The sequence below is a fragment of the Sturnira hondurensis genome, unplaced genomic scaffold (genome assembly GCF_014824575.4).
Source record: "Sturnira hondurensis isolate 20B ecotype Veracruz unplaced genomic scaffold, ASM1482457v3 Scaffold0007773, whole genome shotgun sequence".
In the NCBI taxonomy this organism is placed as follows: Eukaryota; Metazoa; Chordata; class Mammalia; order Chiroptera; family Phyllostomidae; genus Sturnira; species Sturnira hondurensis.
Genome location: NW_028080404.1, coordinates 99,877 through 120,181, shown reverse-complemented (window position 1 = coordinate 120,181; position 20,305 = coordinate 99,877). Strand labels below are relative to the sequence as shown.

The following is a 20,305-nucleotide window of genomic DNA, read 5'->3' as shown; positions in this document are numbered from 1 at the left end:
CAAGTACTTTGCATACATACCTTCAAGGAAATAATTGAGATAACAGTGATTAACAGTTTTTCCTTTTGGAAATGTAATAAGCTCCTACAGGCTCATGCATATTAATCCCTAAGTATTACTTCACAGATCTGGGCTTGTCCCTTAGCATCTTACCCAAATTTCTTGTAGAATTTATCCATGGGATCTCCAGGATCTAAATACTAAATCATCCTGTTCCTCACCTCCCTTCATTTCACCCCTCCTCTTTCTCTCTGCCAGCACTACAGTTTAGACTAGAGAACCCTTAGAACAAAAATGTGCCTAAGCCTGTCACTTAGACAAGCAGAATAACTGGACTACATTGACCATACTATTTAGAGTGAGCAGATTTCAACATCCGAGCTTCCTATCTCTGATCCAAATTCCCTAATAATCAGGTGAACCCATCCACTGTTGATGCCTCTATTAGAATTCTCAAATATTGAGTAGAGGCAGCAAAAAAAAAATGGAGATGTGCACTTCAGTCTAGGTTTAAGTTGGTTTCTAAAGACTGTTGCCTTCCAGCAAAGTGACAGACTGTTTAGAGTATATGAAGTCTCCCAGGCTCCTTGCCTCCTGGGCTGAGAACTTACAGGAAGGACTAGCTGACACGGTTAGAGCCACTGCTGGGAAGAAGTTCACAGGGGGCCCCACAGTTGGCTCAGACACAGCCCTAATGAGGTGTAGCAGTGGCTGAATTAGCCATGTGGGCTGACAGGTCCCCCAGAGCTCTTTGCATCAGAGTGTTAATTGCTGTCACCACTCCCAATTCTCTTATGCTGCCCTCTTCTCCCTTGATAAGCTATTCTCTATCTTCCTCAGACCACAATTCACTGAAGCCTAAGGTCATTCTAAACAAAATCATAGCAGCCATCTTACTGGAGTTTTAGAATATTCTCCTCTACTCCAATCTTGATAGTTAGCCCTCATGCCCTTATTCTAGTGAGCAGTGATAGGCATGCCTCCAAGCTGGTGGAAAACCAATTATCCTCCTCAGATCCAGGTGCCCCTACCGTCTTTCTGGAGTTAAGAGTTGTTCTCATCCTCTCAGATCTGTGCAAAGGGCTGCTCTGAGCACTGCAGGTGCGGTGAACATCTGAATGCTTGTCTCATGGTGCTACTTCAGTTCCAAAAACAACAGCAAAGACTTGGGAGACTTTCAGATGTTTCTGATAGAATAAAATTTGAAAACTACTAAAACAATTCACTCCGTACAACACTGTCTCATCAATCCTGCATTATTACACTCTATTGTACCATGACACACTGCACAAAGATTTGCTCTGAGCCAATGACTTTACTGCCATACCTCAGTGAACTGAGTGTGAACAGTTTCAAAGTCACCCACAATTTCACTTTTCCCCACTTCCCCCAGCATGTGAGCCCCACCCATTCTATAATCCCTGCTGTTCCCCAAATAGGAAATGCACTCTCTTCTGCTAAAGAGTGTCATCCTATAGGTGTCCACCTGGAAACTCACTATTCCTTCAAGAAGCATTTGTGGCAGACATACTAATATATACTACCAATGTGCAACCTGAGTTTGCAAAAACAGGAACATAAAACAATTATTCGGTCCAATCTCTATGCATACAATTTGGATATACATACTGCTTCCAGATAAATGGTCTCATTCACTTAAAATTTATTTGCTTAGAAATCAGTAGTTGCCAGTGCTATATTTTCTTTACCTGTAAAATTCACATCCCCCATTCATAATTAATTTATCTGTTGAAACAGACCTCTAAAAGTCACTGATAATATACCAGTCTGGTCCAACTTGTTAACAGTGGGAAGGCTGTGGTGTGGGAAAAGAAACCCGCACTCTTGGTCATTTTTGCTATATAAATCTAAAACCACTCTAAAAATTAGAGTCTACTTAAAAGAAAAAAATAAGTAATTGATCCTATTCTAGCTTTTACTGAGATGATAGAAAGTTGAGAAGAGCATTGTCACATCCTCAAACAAAATAAATTTAATCTACAAAATCATAATTATTCTTAAAATCTTTAGTAAGACAAGACTGCAGGGCAAACAAATAGCATGAAATCTCAGGAAAGACAGGTACATCCAGAGAAAGCTATGATGTGAGCTCTTACTTACCTGGGCTAGAGCACGGGAGGAAAATAGAGCAACCTAACACGTCACTGAGAATGGCTTTAACATAGGGCTTAAGTTCAAGTGTCGAACACTGTTAAGTATTGAATGACTGAAGCTACAGCAAAAAAAAAAAAACAAAGGTCCCCATCAGGTCTCAAGATTTCTTGACATGCTTGGAACAGTCATCAGAAGAATGTCTGAGGAAGGGTGGACAGCCAGACTGAGCCTCCTCCATGGCGCAGGTCTAACAAGAGCAGCCCCAGCCTCCACAGTGAGCAGCAGGCATGCTCCAAACACCAAGCCCATCTCCCTTATCGAACAAGAGCCTGAAGCCACTGGGGAAGGGCAGCAAATGATGTTTCCCTCAGAGAGAGATGAGGACTCAGTGCTGAGAAAGAGAATGGAAAACACACACATACACACTCATTCCAGCCCTGGGATTTCCACTGGGCAGGAGACCACTATGTTGAGACCATGATCCACCTCCTCACACTGTGGAAGACCAAGATCACAAAGCCCCAACCCTGCCTGAGACACACAGAGAATAAGTCTGCCTAAGACTGAGACAGAAGCAGGACAATAGAGAACAAACCCTCACCATCTGCTGAGCAGGACTAAGGAACAAGGAACAGCAGTTAGCTCCAGCAGAGAGGCCACAAGTGGGAAGACACACTCTCTGACATGCAGTCCCACAGGGGGTGCTGGAAACTAAGGGAGGAACAGTGACACTGGGAACACCTGTCCCCCATGATCACCCCACCCTGGGCACAGGTGATGCTAGAGAAAATGGAATTGGTTGGTGCACTGAGGGTAACCACAGCAACAGCAATGCTCAAACCAAGCCCCAACCATGGCTGAATAATTCACATACCCCACACACTCCGTGCTAGACAATAGACAGAAGAGATGTGTCCTCTGCAAAGAGTAATACTGTTTATCTCACAGTCTATTATCTAACACACAGAATGTCTGGATTTCAATCAAAATTAAAGAGGGGAGAAAAAAGAAAGAAAATAATAGTATTCCTGTACTAAGCAAGTGACCGAACCAGAATCAGATATGACTTGGATATAGGAACTATATCACACAGAGGATTTAAATAACCCTCATTAATATTTTACAGGGTCTAGTGGAAAAGATGGATGTCCTGTGTAAATGCATGATGAATTTCTGCAAAGACGTGAAGAGTATATGGAAGAATCCAATGTTAATTCTAGACAAGAAGAACACAGTAACAGAGATGAAAGATGCTTATGACAAGAGTCAAGAGAACCAAGAAATAATCAGTGAGGATAAAGATGAGTCAATATAAATTAACACAGCTGATGCAGAATGAAAATAATAATAACAATAACAAAAAGAGCAGAGAGTATACAATATCAAACAATCTAGGGGACAATCATACAATCTAACATGCATTCGATTAGAATGTAACAGAAAGAAATTTGAGAGAGAATAGAAAAAATACTGAAAGTGATATGATAATGGTGAGAAAAATTAGAAAGAAATCAAAACAGAAATCCAAGAAGCTGAGCCAAAAAAAAAAAAATACCACCAAAACTAAAAACAAACAGAGCAAAAACTAGATGCATATACTCAAACTGCCGACAATAAAGTGAAAACTTTGAAGGCAGCCTGAGGGAAACAGACACCACATACAGAAAAATAAACATCCAAAACAATTTAGATTTTTTGTCAAAATCAATGCTGGCCAGAACACGTGGAAGGACACTTTAAAATGCTGGATTGGGTTGAAAGAAACTGCCAACTGAGAACTCTGTATACAGAAAAATGTCTTTTGAGAATAAAAGAAACATCAAGACTTTTCCAGACAAATTAAAATTAAATTCATTCATTGCCAGCTGGCCTAGACCAGCAGAAATGTCAGTACAAGTTCTTCAGGCAAAAGAAATATTACCACACAGAACATTGGATCTACACCATTAAAAAATGTAGGAGGAGAAATCATCATCTTGATTTCATGAAAATGGAAAAAATCAAAATTTGTAAGATACAAGTAAAGTAGGGCTTATAGAGAAACATGGATCACCACGTGATTGCATGAGAAAACAAGAAAAGCTAAAAGTCAATAATTTAAATTTGAAGCTAAAGAAACAACAACAAATAGAATAAATTGAACTCAAATAATCAGAAGAAGGGACAAAATAGAGAGGCAAATGTAAGGTAGTGAAAAGGGAAAGCAATAGAGAAAAAAACAATAAAACCAAAGACTACCTCTTTTTAAAAGATTGAATTAATAAACCATTAGCTTGACTGACCTAGAGAGAGATAGAGAAAAGATACTAATTACCACTATCCTTTCCCCCAAACATGAAGAATAAAGCAAATACCATATGATCTCACCTTTAACAGGAAGCTAAACAACAAAACAAACAAACTAGCAAAATATAACCAAAGACACTGAAATAGAGAACAGGCTGACAGTGACCAGGGGGGAGAGGGGAGGGAATTTCAGGGGAAATAGGGGAGGGATTTAGCGGAACATATATAAAGGATACATGGACAACAACTGAGAAGGGTGGAAATGGGAGGGAGGGGGGAGCACAGGGGTGGGATGGGGTAGGAGTAATAGACAGAAAACTGTACTTGAAAAATAATTAAATTTAAAAAATTTTTTAAAAAGAATAAAGCAAATATGCCCTTTCTCACAGCTCTATTGATACTGCACAAGAGTCCCAGCCAGTTTTATTAGGCAACAGAAATAAATTAAAAAAATGGAGACATCTCTGTAAACCCTACAGACATTCAAAGGATTCTTAAAAGAAGATTCTAACCCTAAAAAATGGCCATATGTGTTACAACTTATGGACAAATTCCTTAAAACACACAAAGTACCAAAGCTTACTCTAGTGCAAATATTAAATTCATCATTCAAAACTTCTCAACAAGAAAAATTCCATGACCAAATGGTGTCAATGGTAACTTCTACCAAATAAGGAAAACATGGTATAAATTTTATACCATTGCTCCCAGAAACAAAAGAGGAGGTGATACCTTTCAACTCTTTTTGAGGCCAGCATTACTCTGATGCTAGAATCAGACAAGGATCTTGTAAAAAAATAAAATCACGCAGCACTATCTCTCATGAACATAAATACAAAAATTCTTCACAAAACTTAGCTGTTGAATCAAAGAATAGCATGACCAAGCTTGGTTTGGTCTTGAAATGCAAGGTTAATTTATTATTCAAAATGTAATTATTGTATTTCACGACTCCACCAACCTGAAGTAGAAATACTATATATAAAAGTAAGTATTAAGTAAAAAGAGTACTTGACAAAAGTCGACATCTATTCATGATAAAAACTAAGCAAACTAAGAAAAGAGGCCAATCTGGTTAATGACGTCTGAAAAACCTTTGACTAAACTCAGACTTGATGAAAGGTTCAATCCTTCCCCCCCAAACTTCAGGAAGAAAGCAAATATGCCCTTTCTCACAATTCTATTAACACTGTGCAAGAGGTCCCAGCCAGTTTTATCAGACAACTGAAACAAATAAAGGGCATTCAGTTTGGAAAAGAAGAAATCGTGCTGTCTCTATGCACCCATGACATAATATCTAGGTAGAAAATCCTACAAGTCTACAAGAGAGATACTTAAACTAATGAGTTTAGCAAATTTGCTAAACATGATGTCAATATACAAAAAATCATTTGTACTTGCAATTTCAAGAAACAAAAATTGGAAAAGAAAATTTTAAATCAATGTTATTTAAAACAGTACGTGAAAACATGAAAGAATTAGGTATATACCTAATAAAATACATGCTAGATCTGCATGTTAAAAACAACCAAGCACTGATGAAAGAAATTTAAGAATGCCTCAAAAGTAGGTAAATATTGACCATGCTCATGGAGTGAAAGACTTAATATTTTAAAAATATACATTCTGTGCCAAACTGACCTAAAGATACAATGCAAGATCAATCAAAATTTCACCAGAAATTTTTGTAAGAATTAAGAATCTGATTCTAAAACTTTTGTGGAGAAGAAAGGATCTAGAATAACTGAAACAATTTTGAAAAAGGAGAACAAAGTTGGACAACTTACACCAGCAATTTCAAGACATATTATAAAGCCAACAGTAATTACCACAGTGAAGTAAAGATGACAGAATCAAAAAAAGGAGAGTCCAGAAATAGATCCATTGATATATTATCAATTATTTTTGGAAAAGATGCAAAGAAGTTTAATGGAGAAAAGAATTTTCAACATAATGATGGATGATTAGACATCCATGTGCAAAGAAATAAACAGTAACTCAAAATTGGTCAGAGACTTTAATACTGAGTTATCTTTGTGACCTTTGATTAGGCAAAGATTTCCTTTTCCTTTTCTTTTCTAATTTTTATTTATTGATTTGAGAGAGAGACATCCATTTCTTTTTCTACTTAGTTATGCATTCATTGGTTTTTCTTGGATGTGTCCTGACTGGAGATGGAACCTACGACCTTGGTGTACTGGGATGACACTCTAACCAGCTGCCTGGCCAGGATCAGGTAAAGATTTCCTGTATATGACACTGGAACATGATCTACAAATGAAACAAATCAATAAATTAAAACTTCTGCTTTTTGAGAAACACTGTGAAGAGAATGAAAAGACAAGCCACAGACTGGAAAAATGGTTGCAAAACACATATCTTATAACACAAATCCTCAAAACTAAATAGTAAAGCTATAAACAACCCAATAAAAAATTAGGCAATAGATTAAACATCCCACCAAAAGCATACAGATGGCTGGAAAGCACATGAAAAAAAACACTCAACATCATTTGTTCTTAAAAAGTGCAAATTATAGCCACAAGGAGACGTTTTGGCTTTAGCAAGCATTGGCACTGAGGTGGAGTAATCTCTATTCTCATATATTGCTGATACAACTACAAGCAGTATAACAACTTGTGAAAATAGTTTGGCAATTTCTTATGAGCTAAAAAAACCACAGAGAAAGCATTTCCCCTAAAGGAAAGACTTTTAAACAGTATGGTTCACCATCACTTTGCCTAGAAGGGAGATATGATCTAAAGCCAGGAATACACTGATTTAAAGCCCATGCCTAATATTCTGCCTGGATATAAAGATAAACTTTGGAGAATTGGGGACACAGAAATCTAGGGAAGACACATGAGTGAATCCGTGCACGTTCCATGTGATTTCTCATGATGAAGCAGGTTCTCACTTTCCATGTGGACCAGGATACTGGCATTCATTGGAAGTGGTCCAATCTCTTTTCCCACAAGCACCAGTGGTCATGGGGCCAAAGATGATGACTGTGGGTTCTACATACTGGACACCACGTAGGCAAAACTAATTCATTTCCTGCCATTGCTGACTATCTATCTTGCGAGCAGCAGAGCCACCTCTATAGCAAATAAATTTACACTGACTAGTTCATAATCATTTAAAAAACCCACTTCTTTTTTGTATTGCAAAAGAGGTAAAGAGGAAAAAATCAAAAAATTATTGTGCTTTTCTCTTATTAATTATCTCAGGAAGATAAAACACAGTGGTGAGTAGGAGGTTTCTACCTATAAATATATTCCAGGTAATAAAAAGAAAGAGATAACAGAACATGACCACCTTGCAACTCCTAATAAATTCATGAAGCTAGGCTAGTAGTTTTATCCAGGAGTGACTTTGCCCTCCCAGGACACTTTTCCTAATGTCTTCAGACTTTTCTGGTTATCAAAATCGGCAGATGTGGGGAAGGGGTGCAACTGCCATCTAGTGTGGGTGGAGGTCAGAGAGTGAGAAAAATATCCTGTAATGATCCCACAATGCACAGAATACCCCCACAATAAACAATTGTCCAGCCTAAAAGGTCAATAGATATTTGCTGCTGTTGAGAAACCCTGTGCTAGGCAGTGTGGTAACTGCATTAAACCCTATGAAAGAAAGAGGGAACACTTTATACCTCCTGATAGAAGTACATGCCACCATCAAGAAATACCCTTGCCAGACACAAACAAACAAACCCCCACACACAGTCATGTCTGATCAAGCCTCTCTCACTCTAACAGGATATACAGGGACAATGGAATGTGCAAAATTACACTCCTAGGATGTCATCATGAAGTCCAGACTGTATGGAATTCTACCTGGAAAAACCAACCCTTATTTCTCAACAAACAATTGCAAGGGGGGAAAAGGGAAATTGAAGATGAACACACAGATTAAACAGAACTTCAAAGGTACAGCAGACAATTGCAATGTACGGATCTTATTTAGATTTTTATTTGAACAAACTGTAATTCATATACGTATTACAGTTTATGTACATATATTAATATACATTAGACCATTTTTCCAAAACACCTTTATGATGTTTTTATGGTTATAAAATAATGAACAAGATTTTAATTCTCGAATATTTTTCAGTGTCCCACTTTTGGTGAAAAAGTTCTATTTAATGGGTGGATTGTTTAGAATTACATCTTATGTTGCTCCTTCATTAACAGTACTTTCCTCCCTTATACTGGGAATGTCATTCACAAGCAGTTACTAAGGAGGAATGTCTGTAATCTAAAGGTACCAAATAGTTTAATTACATAGCATTTAACTTACTGAGAATAGGCAGTCTTAAAATTAAAAAGTCTATAAAATAAAAAAGGAAAAAATAGAAAACTAACACATGGAGTATAAGATTACACTAACTGGTTTCACCATGTTGGAAGGCTGCTCTCGACATTTCTACTTCCTAAAGAAAATGAAGATTTAGATAACCCTTCAGATGAACCCAAACAAGCTCAAGTTTGTTCATTTTCTTCCATAAGATGGCTCTACTAGTGCTAGTTTTCTTTAATTTTCTTTCAAAAGAATTCTGTTAGATTTTATTGTGACAGCTGTCATATCAGCATGCCTTTAAAAAACCTTATCATAGGAGTTGTGGCCAAGATGGAGGAGTAGGTAGAAACGCTTCACTTCCTCACACAACCAAAAGACGGATTATAGCCAATTTAAAACAACAAACAACCAGACTGCCAGAAAATCAAACTGCATGGAAGTCCAATAACCAAGGACTTAAATAAACATTAATTCAGACTGGTAGGAAGGGTGAAGAGGAACCACCCCAATGCAGTGGACCTCACAGATGATGTGGGGACTGGCGGATTAGGAAACTAAAGAATCAAACCAGTGGTGGTAAAAACCTGTGGGGGTTGAGGTGTGGGATAAACTTCTAGTCTCACAAGAGAGTTCATTGGAGAGGCCCACAGGATCCTAGAACGTGCACAAACCCACCAACCTGGGAATCAGTACTTGAATAGGCCCAATCTGCTTGAGAGTAGCAGGGGAAGTGACAGAAAGCCAGAGGAGAGCTGAGCAAGTGGCATTCTTCCTTTCTGATCCCTTCCCTACATAAAGCACCTCAACAGAGCAGCGCGAGTTGCCCCTCCTGGTGAAAAACTAAGGGTCTACCTCTTACCACATAACAGATATGCTGAGACAAAGAAATATTGCCCAAATGAAAGAACAGATCAAAACTCCACAAAAAGAAGTAAGCAACCAGGAGATAGACAAACTGTCAGATGCAGAGTTCAAAATACTGGTAATCAGGATGCTCACAGAAATGATTGTGTTTGGTCACAAAATGAAGGAAGAAATGAAGACTATACAAGTGAAATAAAGAAAAGTATGCAGAGAACCAACAGTGAAGGGAAGGAAGCTGGGACCCAAATCATTGATTTGGAACAAAAGGAAGAAATAAACATCCAACCAGAACAGAGTGAATTTAACAATATGAGGAGAGGCTTAGAAGCCTCTGAGATAAATTTAAGTGCTCCAACATCTGAATCATAGGGGTACCAGAAGAAGAAGAGGAAGAGCAAGAAATTGAAAACTTATTTGAACAAATAATGAAGGAGAACTTCCCCAATCTGGCAAAGGAAATAGACTTTCAGGAAGTCCAGGAAGCTCACAGAATCCCAAAGAAATTGGACCCAAGGAGGAACACACCTAGGCACATCATAATTACATAACCCAAGATTAAAAATAAGGAGAGAATCTAAAAAGGAGCAAGGGAAAACCAGACAGTTGCCTACAAAGGAGTTCCCATAAGACTATCAGCTGATTTCTCAAAAGAAACCTTGCAGGCAAGAAGAAGCTGGAAAGAAGTATTTGAAGTTATGAAGGGCAAGGACCTACATCCAAGATTGCTCTATCCAGCAAAGCTTTCATTTAGAATGGAAGGGCAGATCAAGTGCTTCTCAGATAAGTTCAAGTTAAAGAAGTTCATCATCACCAAGCCCTAATTATATGAAATGTTAAAGGGACTTATCTAAGAGAAAGAAGACCAAATATGTGAACAGTAAAATGACAACAAATTCACAACTATCAACAACTGAACCTAAAAAAAAAAATCAAAAACAAAAATGAACTAAGCAAACAACTAGAACAGGAACAGAATTACAGAAATGTAGATCACATGGAGGGTTACCAGTGGGGGAGAGGGAGGAGAAGAGAGGGGCAAAATGTACAGAGAATAAGTAACACAAATGGTAGGTAGGAAATAGGCAGGGGGAGGTTAAGAATAGTATAGGAAATAAAGAAGCCAAAAGAACTTATTTCTACAACCTATGGACATGAACTAATGGAGGGAGGAATGCGGGAGGATGGTTGGGTGCAGGGCAGAGGGGGGTAAAGTGGAGAAAAAAATTTCAGAAAACTATAATAGCATAATCAATAAAATATACTTGAAAAATTTTTTAAATCTTTCAACCTAATAAAAGCCTAATATCAAAATTGGTGAATTTTTGTGTAGCCATTGTAATATTGAAGATGGAAGAATATACCCAACACTTTTGGCATATTATGCTTTATTATTTCATGGTGTAAAAATGCAACTAAAATAAAAAAAAAGATTTGTGCAGTGAATAGAGAAGGTGAATTAATAGAGAATTAAATCCGACTGATTTAATGTGTCAAAAGAAGTTTGTGAAATTTTTGATGAAGATTTCTCATTGAATGATGCTCCACGGTTGGGTAGACCAGTGATAAAGATCAAATTGAGACATTAATTGAGAACAATCAATGTTATACCACACAGGAGGAAGTCACATACTCAAATATCTAAGTCAAGTGTTGAAAATCATTTGCAACAGCTTGGTTATGTTAATCTCTTTGATGTTTGAATTCCACAAAAGTAAAGCAAAAAAAAACCTTCTTCAATGTATTTCCACATGCAATTCTCTACTTAAAATAAAAAAACTGTTTTTTTAAAATAAATTATGATGGGGGATGAAAAGTGGGTACTTGACAATAATGTGGAACGTAAGAGATCATGGGGCAAGGGAAATGGACCAAGACCAACCACAACAATCGCTGGTCTTCACCTTTCACAGGTCAGCCTTTCCTCAGGTTAACTGGATCACCTATTCTCACTTTCCTTCCAGGTCTCCACTTGGACCTCTTCTGGGCCTTTCACACAGGAAGTCTTCTGCAATCACCCCCAAAGCCTCACTCTCTCTGTGAGACAACACTGCATTTTAACTGCTTCATTGTCATCCTGCTATGAGACCATATCTTTCTCAGAATTGTATCAGAATTGTATGTGCAGAGGTGATGGAACCATCCTGATCCCCAGCCCTGTGAAGACTGTATTATCTTCACTGCCTTACCTCAGGAATCTTTCCTTTCTTAGATAACTATTAATTTTTTATCTATGTATTCTCATATTTGGTGTGCTATTTTGTTTGCAAAGTCAAGAAAAAAGAATTAATAGACATTTCAGACTTGGACAGCTTAAAAATGTTTAAATGGCACACTTATACATGCTGTAAAACTCCTTTCAAACAGTTTGAATACTCCAGCAGTGCCTGAAACACTTTTCCCTTGGCCAGTCATAGCCATGTGTACTAACAATCCTTACTTCGCTTCCTGTCAGTGTAAAAGAAAATCTTCTGTGAAGCTTCTCCTGTATTTCTACCCACATTTAGACACACATGTTATGTCCACATGATGTAGGTCCAGCACAGAAGCATTTAATCAGAAGAATTTAATCAGCCTTGATAGCAATGCCCTCCTCAGAACAGTGACTCACATACAGATGTGCTTACATATACGAGCCATATTTTCTAATGAGTTAGAATGTGAAGTGTTTGTCTCCCAATGGAAACACAATAATCTCAGACAGAATGTGGAGGAATAAGCACCAGTGGTCCAAATGAAGATCCAAGATAGAACGATGATTCCAAACAACGTGACAAATCAAAACAGCAAATGGTGATATGTTTTTCAATTATTGTCAGGAAAGGAGATGGAGTAACAGTGAAGTCCTATGGCAGCAATCCTTAACTCCACTGAACATGCTGCTGGGACATTAAAATGTTTCTACATTCAACACCCCAAGCCAACAACTCATCCTCATACCCACATTATCAGTACACATCACATCATCTTCTTCCTGGTTGCCACGGTGATGCAGTTGATACCTGTCACCTCTGAATTAAATGGAAGAACACACAGTTAAAGTCTTTCTCTCTAACTGATGTTCATGATTCATCAAGTTGCCAGTTTTGACATTAATCCAGATAATTGTCCTAAGAGTTTCTGCCAGGCCCCCTTCACCTCCTTATTCCTTACACTGTAAATCATGGGGTTCAGCATGGGTGTCAAAATGGCATAAAAGAGAGAGATCAACTTCTCTTGGAGGACAGAGGGGCCAGAGCGGGGACGGATGTAAGTGACAATGGCCATGCCATAGCACAGGACCACCACTGAGAGGTGAGAGGCACAGGTTTGGAAGGCTTTCTTCCTGCCCTCTGTGGACCTGATCTTTAGGATGGTGGCAATGATCTTGATGTAGGACAAGAGAACCAGGCAGAATGGGGACACCAGCAGGACAATGGCAGAAACCATGATTGCGATCTCACTGGAGGAGGTGTCCACACAGGCCAGTCTGACCACAGCTAAGAGTTCACAGGATATGTGATCAATAAACTTATTTGAGCACATGGGCAGCTGAAAGGTGATGACAGTCAGCATGACAGAATTAACAGAGCCACTGACCCAGGAGGTGATGGCCAGTCTAGTACAGAGCCCTCCATGCATGATGACTGAGTACCTCAGGGGGTCACACACAGCCACATAGCGGTCATAGGCCATCACCACCAGTAGAACAAACTCGATGCCACCCAATCCCAGGGAGAAAAATAACTGTGCTGCACAGCTCACATAGGGGATCACTTTCTCTTCAGAAAGAAAATGAACCAACATCTGAGGGACGATGCTTGTGGCATAAGAGACGTCGATGAGGGAGAGGTTGGTGAGAAAGAAGTACATGGGAGTGTGGAGTCGGCTGTCCAGTCTGATCAGAAGGACAATGAGGAAGTTCCCCAGCACTGTCACCAGGTACATGACCACGAACAGGACAAAGAGAGACACCTGAGTGTTCCAGTCTCTGGACAGGCCAAGGAGAATAAACTCTCTCACCCACGTCTGGTTGTCTGTTCCCATTAAAAAAATGTCAGGATTATGAATCTGCAGAGTCAGAAAGAACAGAAGCTGTTGAATCAGAGAACAGTAAGAACAACTTTCAAAGAATACCTACTGCATGTCAGCCTCAGCCAGGTGTTTCAGATCACTTATGGGCCATCACCACAGGCTGTATCCTGATATGCATCAGAGACAGGCCAGTACCATGACATGGCCTCTGGGAGACCAGCTCAGCCTGGAGACCATGCAGCCCAACTTCAAGAGCTCAATGTTTTCATCAACTTACATCAGGTTTCAGGTGTGGAGTGCTTAGTACACAATAACAGTAGGTAAAATGATAAACAAAGAAGAAAAACTTTATTGGAAAGGAATAAAAGCTGCCTTAAATGGAGAAACCCTTTACAAAAGAAAAGATTGGGAAGAGGCTGGGTTTGTGAAAAGGTCTGGAATCAAAGAGTGTAGTTTGAAACCTAATTTTATTCAGCTGCCAAGTGATTCTACCTCAGTGACAAACTTTTATATATGAACCAGGATAATATTTTACAACTTGCAAGTATATTTAAGCTCCAATGTATGTAAGGTTGGAGAAAGTATACTGTGAACTATACCAGTGGCAGGACCACAGCAGGATGAGTATTAGGAGAAACATGACCTCCACCTCAGGTTGATATAGTAGCAAAAGTAATTTTCCCATGCAATCCCTCTATAAATTCAGACCTAAAAAGTCTTTAATGGAACTGAAAACTTAGAAAAGTTGAGTCACTTTGGGATGAGGGACCATTGTCTTTTTGATGATAAACTTTTGTTTCTTCTCATGCAGTGGCATACAAGGTGGTAGGGGATTATAATCGTATGTTGCTCTTTTATTTTTCTCTTCCTGGCTGGTGGCTCTTAGGAATCTGCCCTTTCTATACAGGCTCAAAATAAATTAGTCTGTATAGATACAGGCTCAGTGACAGTATGAGCACCTGACCTCCCCTTTACAAGAGAGGAAAGGAAGCAAGTCTGACGAGTGCTCTTCACTGCCTGCAGCAGAGGCAGATGCATGAATTCCTGCAACTTGAGTGGGAATGAAGTTTCGCTCATTTTACTGTGACTTGAAAGTGCTTTTCTAATAAAACTGTATCATATCAATTTGGAACATTCAATAGAAACCGTTCATATTTTTTTAAAAATTTTAGGACTAATTTATTCTTATTCTTTCTCTAAGCCTTCCTATCAGGAACATTGCTTTTCTTGCAGGATACAAAATGAGGGGAAGGAGGAGATAATGGCAGTGAGATGACTAGAGAGCAGAAGCCAAGCTGTTTGCGCCATTCCTGACCCAGGCTGGAGTCTCTCAGCAGGAAGGAGAAGATTGTCTGCACTTCAAAACTGTTATCTCGCAAAGAACAAAACCACACACAACCCCAAGGAGTTCAAGAAATGGACATTTCTTCTTCCATGGTTCACACCCACATTTTTTTGAAACTTCTACCACAAGTTCCTCCCCCAAACCTGATTTCCCATTTCAACAATCCTTCCTATACAGCTGTATGGAAGATTCTGACCCCTACCCCTCCCTCAGCTTTTCTTCAGTCCCGGGCAGAATGACAAAGCATCCACTTGACCAAAAGAAAACACTCAAATTTAACTCTGACACCTCAAGAAAATATTTAACTTTAAAAATCTGATAGACGACATGATCTCGGTTCGATTCCCAGTCAGGGCACATGCCTGGGTTGCAGGCCAGTTCCCAGCAGGGGACGCACAAGAGGTAACCATACATTGAGATTCCTCTCCTTCCCTTCCCCTCTAAATATAAATAAAATCTTTATTAAAAAAATCTGATAGATGTTGTGATACACACACACACAGAGACACACATACACACACATCAGATCTGCACCAGGAAGTAAACATTTCTTTTCTTTTAATTTTGAAGTAATTTTCTTTCAATTATAATTTACTTTAAACATTACTTTGTATTTTTCTATTAACTTGGCAAACGTCTATAAAGTGACATCTTTCATAGATGCTCCTATTTCATAGTCAATATCATACTTCCCTGTGCTCAAAGACCTGACCCATCCAAAGAAAGACACAAAACAAATCATTACATCATTTGCTCCCCTGTTACCTCTGTGACTTCCCTGCAGAACATGACAGCTGATGACACCCAGTGTCCCTCTTACCCACCCTGCATATTCCTCCATGACAGCCTTCACCTCACTCCCAGGGACTGGCACTCTCTCATCTTAGTACAAGTCTGAGCTTCAGAGCTGAAGAGTTTCTGCTTTGCATCCAATCTCTTTTGCTTCCTGGCGCCTGAAGCAAATCTCTTCAGAAATAACACTTGCTCTTTGTTTAAGTCAAGTTAAATATGTTTCTAATGGTGAGTTCTCAGACAGTGATTTTTGGTGAAATTTGTAAATATCTGGTATTTTGAGGTTATGGAAATGGGGCATGTCCCAACTGGTCCATTACAATTGGCAGTTGATCTCCTGACAGGAGCCACTTCCATGCCTGGCTCCCTGTAGCTTTATAGTTTGTCTGTCAGGGAAGGGCATCAATACCCCCAAGTGACAATACGTCTTCTCAACAGAAGGTGCCCTGTTAGCCTTCCCCACACCCTTCTCACACTCCGGCTCCAACACTATTGATGAGGCCTTGAAGAACAATGAGCTACTGCTCATCTAGAGAGATGACAACCCTGACCCACAGATAAAATCAAAGGAACAGTGACAGAACTTCCCACATGTTAGTGCCACACAAACAGGGTCATCACTTGTGGTTCTCTGGAGACACCTTCAAAGCCTGCTGCTCAGATTTCTAATTCATTTGTAATCACGTTTAGTTTCCATTGCCACTCTGTAGAACAACTCTCCAAAATATTCAATTAAACTTTGAAAGGAGGGAGGTGTTCAGGGCTCAACACATGGGTGCATTTTCCATTTGTAACATTCATTGTCATGTTCTATTTTCCTATGATAGTTAGTGTGTAGGAAACACACTAACCAAAACATCTATTTTGGTAAACATCTATTTACCAAAACATCTTTACTTCTATTGGCTAGGTGCTGCAATAAATTATCATCTCCCTCTCCTCATATATTAGAAAGAAAGAAGTATTAATTTCAAAAGACTCAGGAGGCATACATGTTATAGAAAGATTCCCCAGCACCTCAGCTTCCAGAGTTCTGTTGTATTTCAGAATAATAATCTTTTTCCATTGCTTATGTTGATTCAAAGGTGCATAGATGGACAAATTTGGACTGGCCTCAAAAGTCCCATCTGGGACCATTGCCCATCTTATCTCCCATTCATTACAGAGATGAAGCCCTACAGTTGAAAGTCCGTTTGTGTACCATCTTTTAGAACACTTCATTGAGTCTTAATTATATTTGTTCTTCTCATTGGAGTTCTCTTCAACGTCAGCAGAGACACACCGATGTGCTGAACACACACTAAGTACACAAAAGGTAATTCCCACAAACTAAAGATGTTTTCTGTTGTGCTGTTCAGATAAACCAGAACCAAACTTCACAGAGTTCAGTTGGCAATAAAAATGAAAATTTCAATTAAAAAAAGAGTCATCTGACCTCTGGCTGAATACATGGATGTTGTGTACACCAAATGCCTCCATCGTGGCCAGGAATATCTGCCTCATCCTAATGTTTGGGTCAGAAAACCAAGGACCGCTTGAGTGGGTGATTTCTCAAAAACAGGTTTGTATCCTCAGAAAACACCTGCTTCTCTATTTCCTGTCTGGATTTGCTTGCCTGCCTTTTCAAATAATCAGCAATTTGATGTATTTCACTAGGACTTCACTTTGTAAATGCTCACCTTTAGGACTTTTCCACATACATAAGGCTAGGGCAATTCACTCGGACTACCATGTCTCCACTGTGCAATCCCTACAGTGGGTTCTAGAAACCAACCCAGAAATGAGTGTCAGGAGACCTCAGTTCTAGTCTCAGTTCACATTCTGAGTGTCTGACTTTGAGCAATCCATTTAATCACCTTATATTTCCATTTTATAATACTGAAAGGAAAATTCTAAGTACTTTGCATACATACCTTCAGGGAAATAATTGAGATAACAGTGATTAACAGTTTTTCCTTTTGGAAATGTAATAAGCTCCTACAGGCTCATGCATATTAATCTCTAAGTATCACTTCACAGATCTGGGCTTGTCCCTTAGCATCTCACCCAAATTTCTTGTAGAATTTATCCATGGGATCTCCAGGATCTAAATACTAAATCATCCTGTTCCTCACCTCCCTTCATTTCACCCCTCCTCTTTCTCTCTGCCAGCACTACAGTTTAGACTAGAGAACCCTTAGAACAAAAATATGCCTAAGCCTGTCACTTAGACAAGCAGAATAACTGGACAACATTGACCATACTATTTAGAGTGAGCAGATTTCAACATCCGAGCTTCCTATCTCTGATCCAAATTCCCTAATAATCAGGTGAACCCATCCACTGTTGATGCCTCTATTAGAACTCTCAAATATTGAGTAGAGGCAGCAAAAAAAAATGGAGATGTACACTTCAGTCTAGGTTTAAGTTGGTTTCTAAAGACTGTTGCCTTCCAGCAAAGTGACAGACTGTTTAGAGTATATGAAGTCTCCCAGGCTCCTTGCCTCCTGGGCTGAGAACTTACAGGAAGGACTAGCTGACACGGTTAGGGCCACTGCTGGCAAGAAGTTCACAGGGGGCCCCACAGTTGGCTAAGACACAGCCCTAATGAGGTGTAGCAGTGGCTGAATTAGCCATGTGGGCTGACAGGTCCCCCAGAGCTCTTTGCATCAGAGTGTTAATTGCTGTCACCACTCCCAATTCTCTTATGCTGCCCTCTTCTCCCTTGATAAGCTATTCTCTATCTTCCTCAGACCACAATTCACTGAAGCCTAAGGTCATTCTAAACAAAATCACAGCAGCCATCTTACTGGAGTTTTAGAATATTCTCCTCTACTCCAATCTTGATAGTTAGCCCTCATGCCCTTATTCTAGTGAGCAGTGATAGGCATGCCTCCAAGCTGGTGGAAAACCAAGTATCCTCCTCAGATCCAGGTGCCCCTACCTGTCTTTCTGGAGTTAAGAGTTCTGTGCAAAGGGCTGCTCTGAGCACTGCAGGTGTGGTGAACATCTGAATGCATGTCTCCTGGTGCTACTTCAGTTCCAAAAACAACAGCAAAGACTTGGGAGACTTTCAGATGTTTCTGATAGAATAAAGTTTGAAAACTACTAAAACAATTCACTCCGTACAACACTATCATGTCTATCTTGCATTACTGCACTATATTGTAGCATGACACACTGCACAAAGATTTTCTCTGAAGCCCAACGACTTTACTTCCAAAGCTCAATGAACTCAGAGTGAACAGTTTCAATGTCACCCACAATCTCACTTTTCCCCACTTCCCCCTCATGTGAGCCCCACCCATTCTATAATCCCTGCTGTTCCCCAAATAGGAAATGCTCTCTCTTCTGCTAAAGAGTGTCATCCTATAGGTGTCCACCTGGAAACTCACTATTCCTTCAAGAAGCATTTGTGGCAGACATACTAATATATACTACCAATGTGCAACCTGAGTTTGCAAAAACAGGAACATAAAACAATTATTCGGTCCAATCTCTATGCATACAATTTGGATATACATACTGCTTCCAGATAAATGGTCTCATTCACTTAAAATTTATTTGCTTAGAAATCAGTAGTTGCCAGTGCTATATTTTCTTTACCTGTAAAATTCACATCCCCCATTCATAATTAATTTATCTGTTGAAACAGACCTCTAAAAGTCACTGATAATATACCAGTCTGGTCCAACTTGTTAACAGTGGGAAGGCTGTGGTGTGGGTAAAGAAACCTGCACTCCTACTCATTTTTGCTATATATATCTAAAACCACTCTAAAAATTAGAGTCTACTTAAAAGAAAAAAATGAATAATTGATCCTATTCTAGCTTTTACTGAGATGTTAGAAAGTTGAGAAGAGCATTGTTACATCCTAAAACAAAATAAATTTAATCTACAAAGTCATAATTATTCTTAAAATCTCCAATAAGACAAGACTTCAGGGCAACCAAATTGCGTGGCATCTCTAGAAAGACAGGTACATCCAGAGAGAGCTATGATGAGAGCTCTTACTTACCTGGGCTAGAGCATGGGAGGAAAATAGAGCAACCTAACACGTCACTGAGAATGGCTTTAACATAGGGCTTAAGTTCAAGTGTCGAACACTGTTAAGTATTGAATAACTGAGAGCTACAGCAAAAGGAAAAATCCTCATCAGTTCTCAAGATTTTTTGACAGGCTTGGAACAGTTCTCTGAAGAATGTCTGAGGAAGGATGGATAGCCATACTGAGCATCTTCCACAGCACAGGTCTAGCATGATCAGCCCCAGCCTCCACAGTGAGCAGCAGACATGTTCCCACCACCAAGCCTGGCTTCCTAATGGAACAAGAGTCTGAAGCCACTGGGGAAGGGCAGCAAATGCTGTTTCCCTCAGAGACAGATGAACACTCAGTGCTGAGGAAATGAATGGAAAATACACACATACACATACACATACACATACACATACACATACACACACATTCCAGCCCTGGGATTTCCACTGGGCAGGAGACCATTCTGCTGAGACCATGATCCACCTCCCCACATTGTGGAAGACCAAGATCACAAAGCCCCAACCCTGCCTGAGACACACAGAGAAAGAGTCTTCCTGAGACTGAGACAGAAGC

The 20,305-nt window shown here is 39.4% G+C and overlaps 1 protein-coding gene across 1 annotated transcript; it reads right to left on the bottom strand.

Moving 5' to 3' along the window:
* Window positions 1–12,636: 12,636 nt before the first annotated feature.
* Window positions 12,637–13,590, bottom strand: LOC118991600 (olfactory receptor-like protein OLF3). Its single transcript, XM_037052893.1, has one exon. It carries the CDS (start codon window positions 13,588–13,590, stop codon window positions 12,637–12,639), a length of 954 nt encoding a protein of 317 aa, XP_036908788.1.
* Between the last annotated feature and the right edge of the window lie 6,715 nt (window positions 13,591–20,305).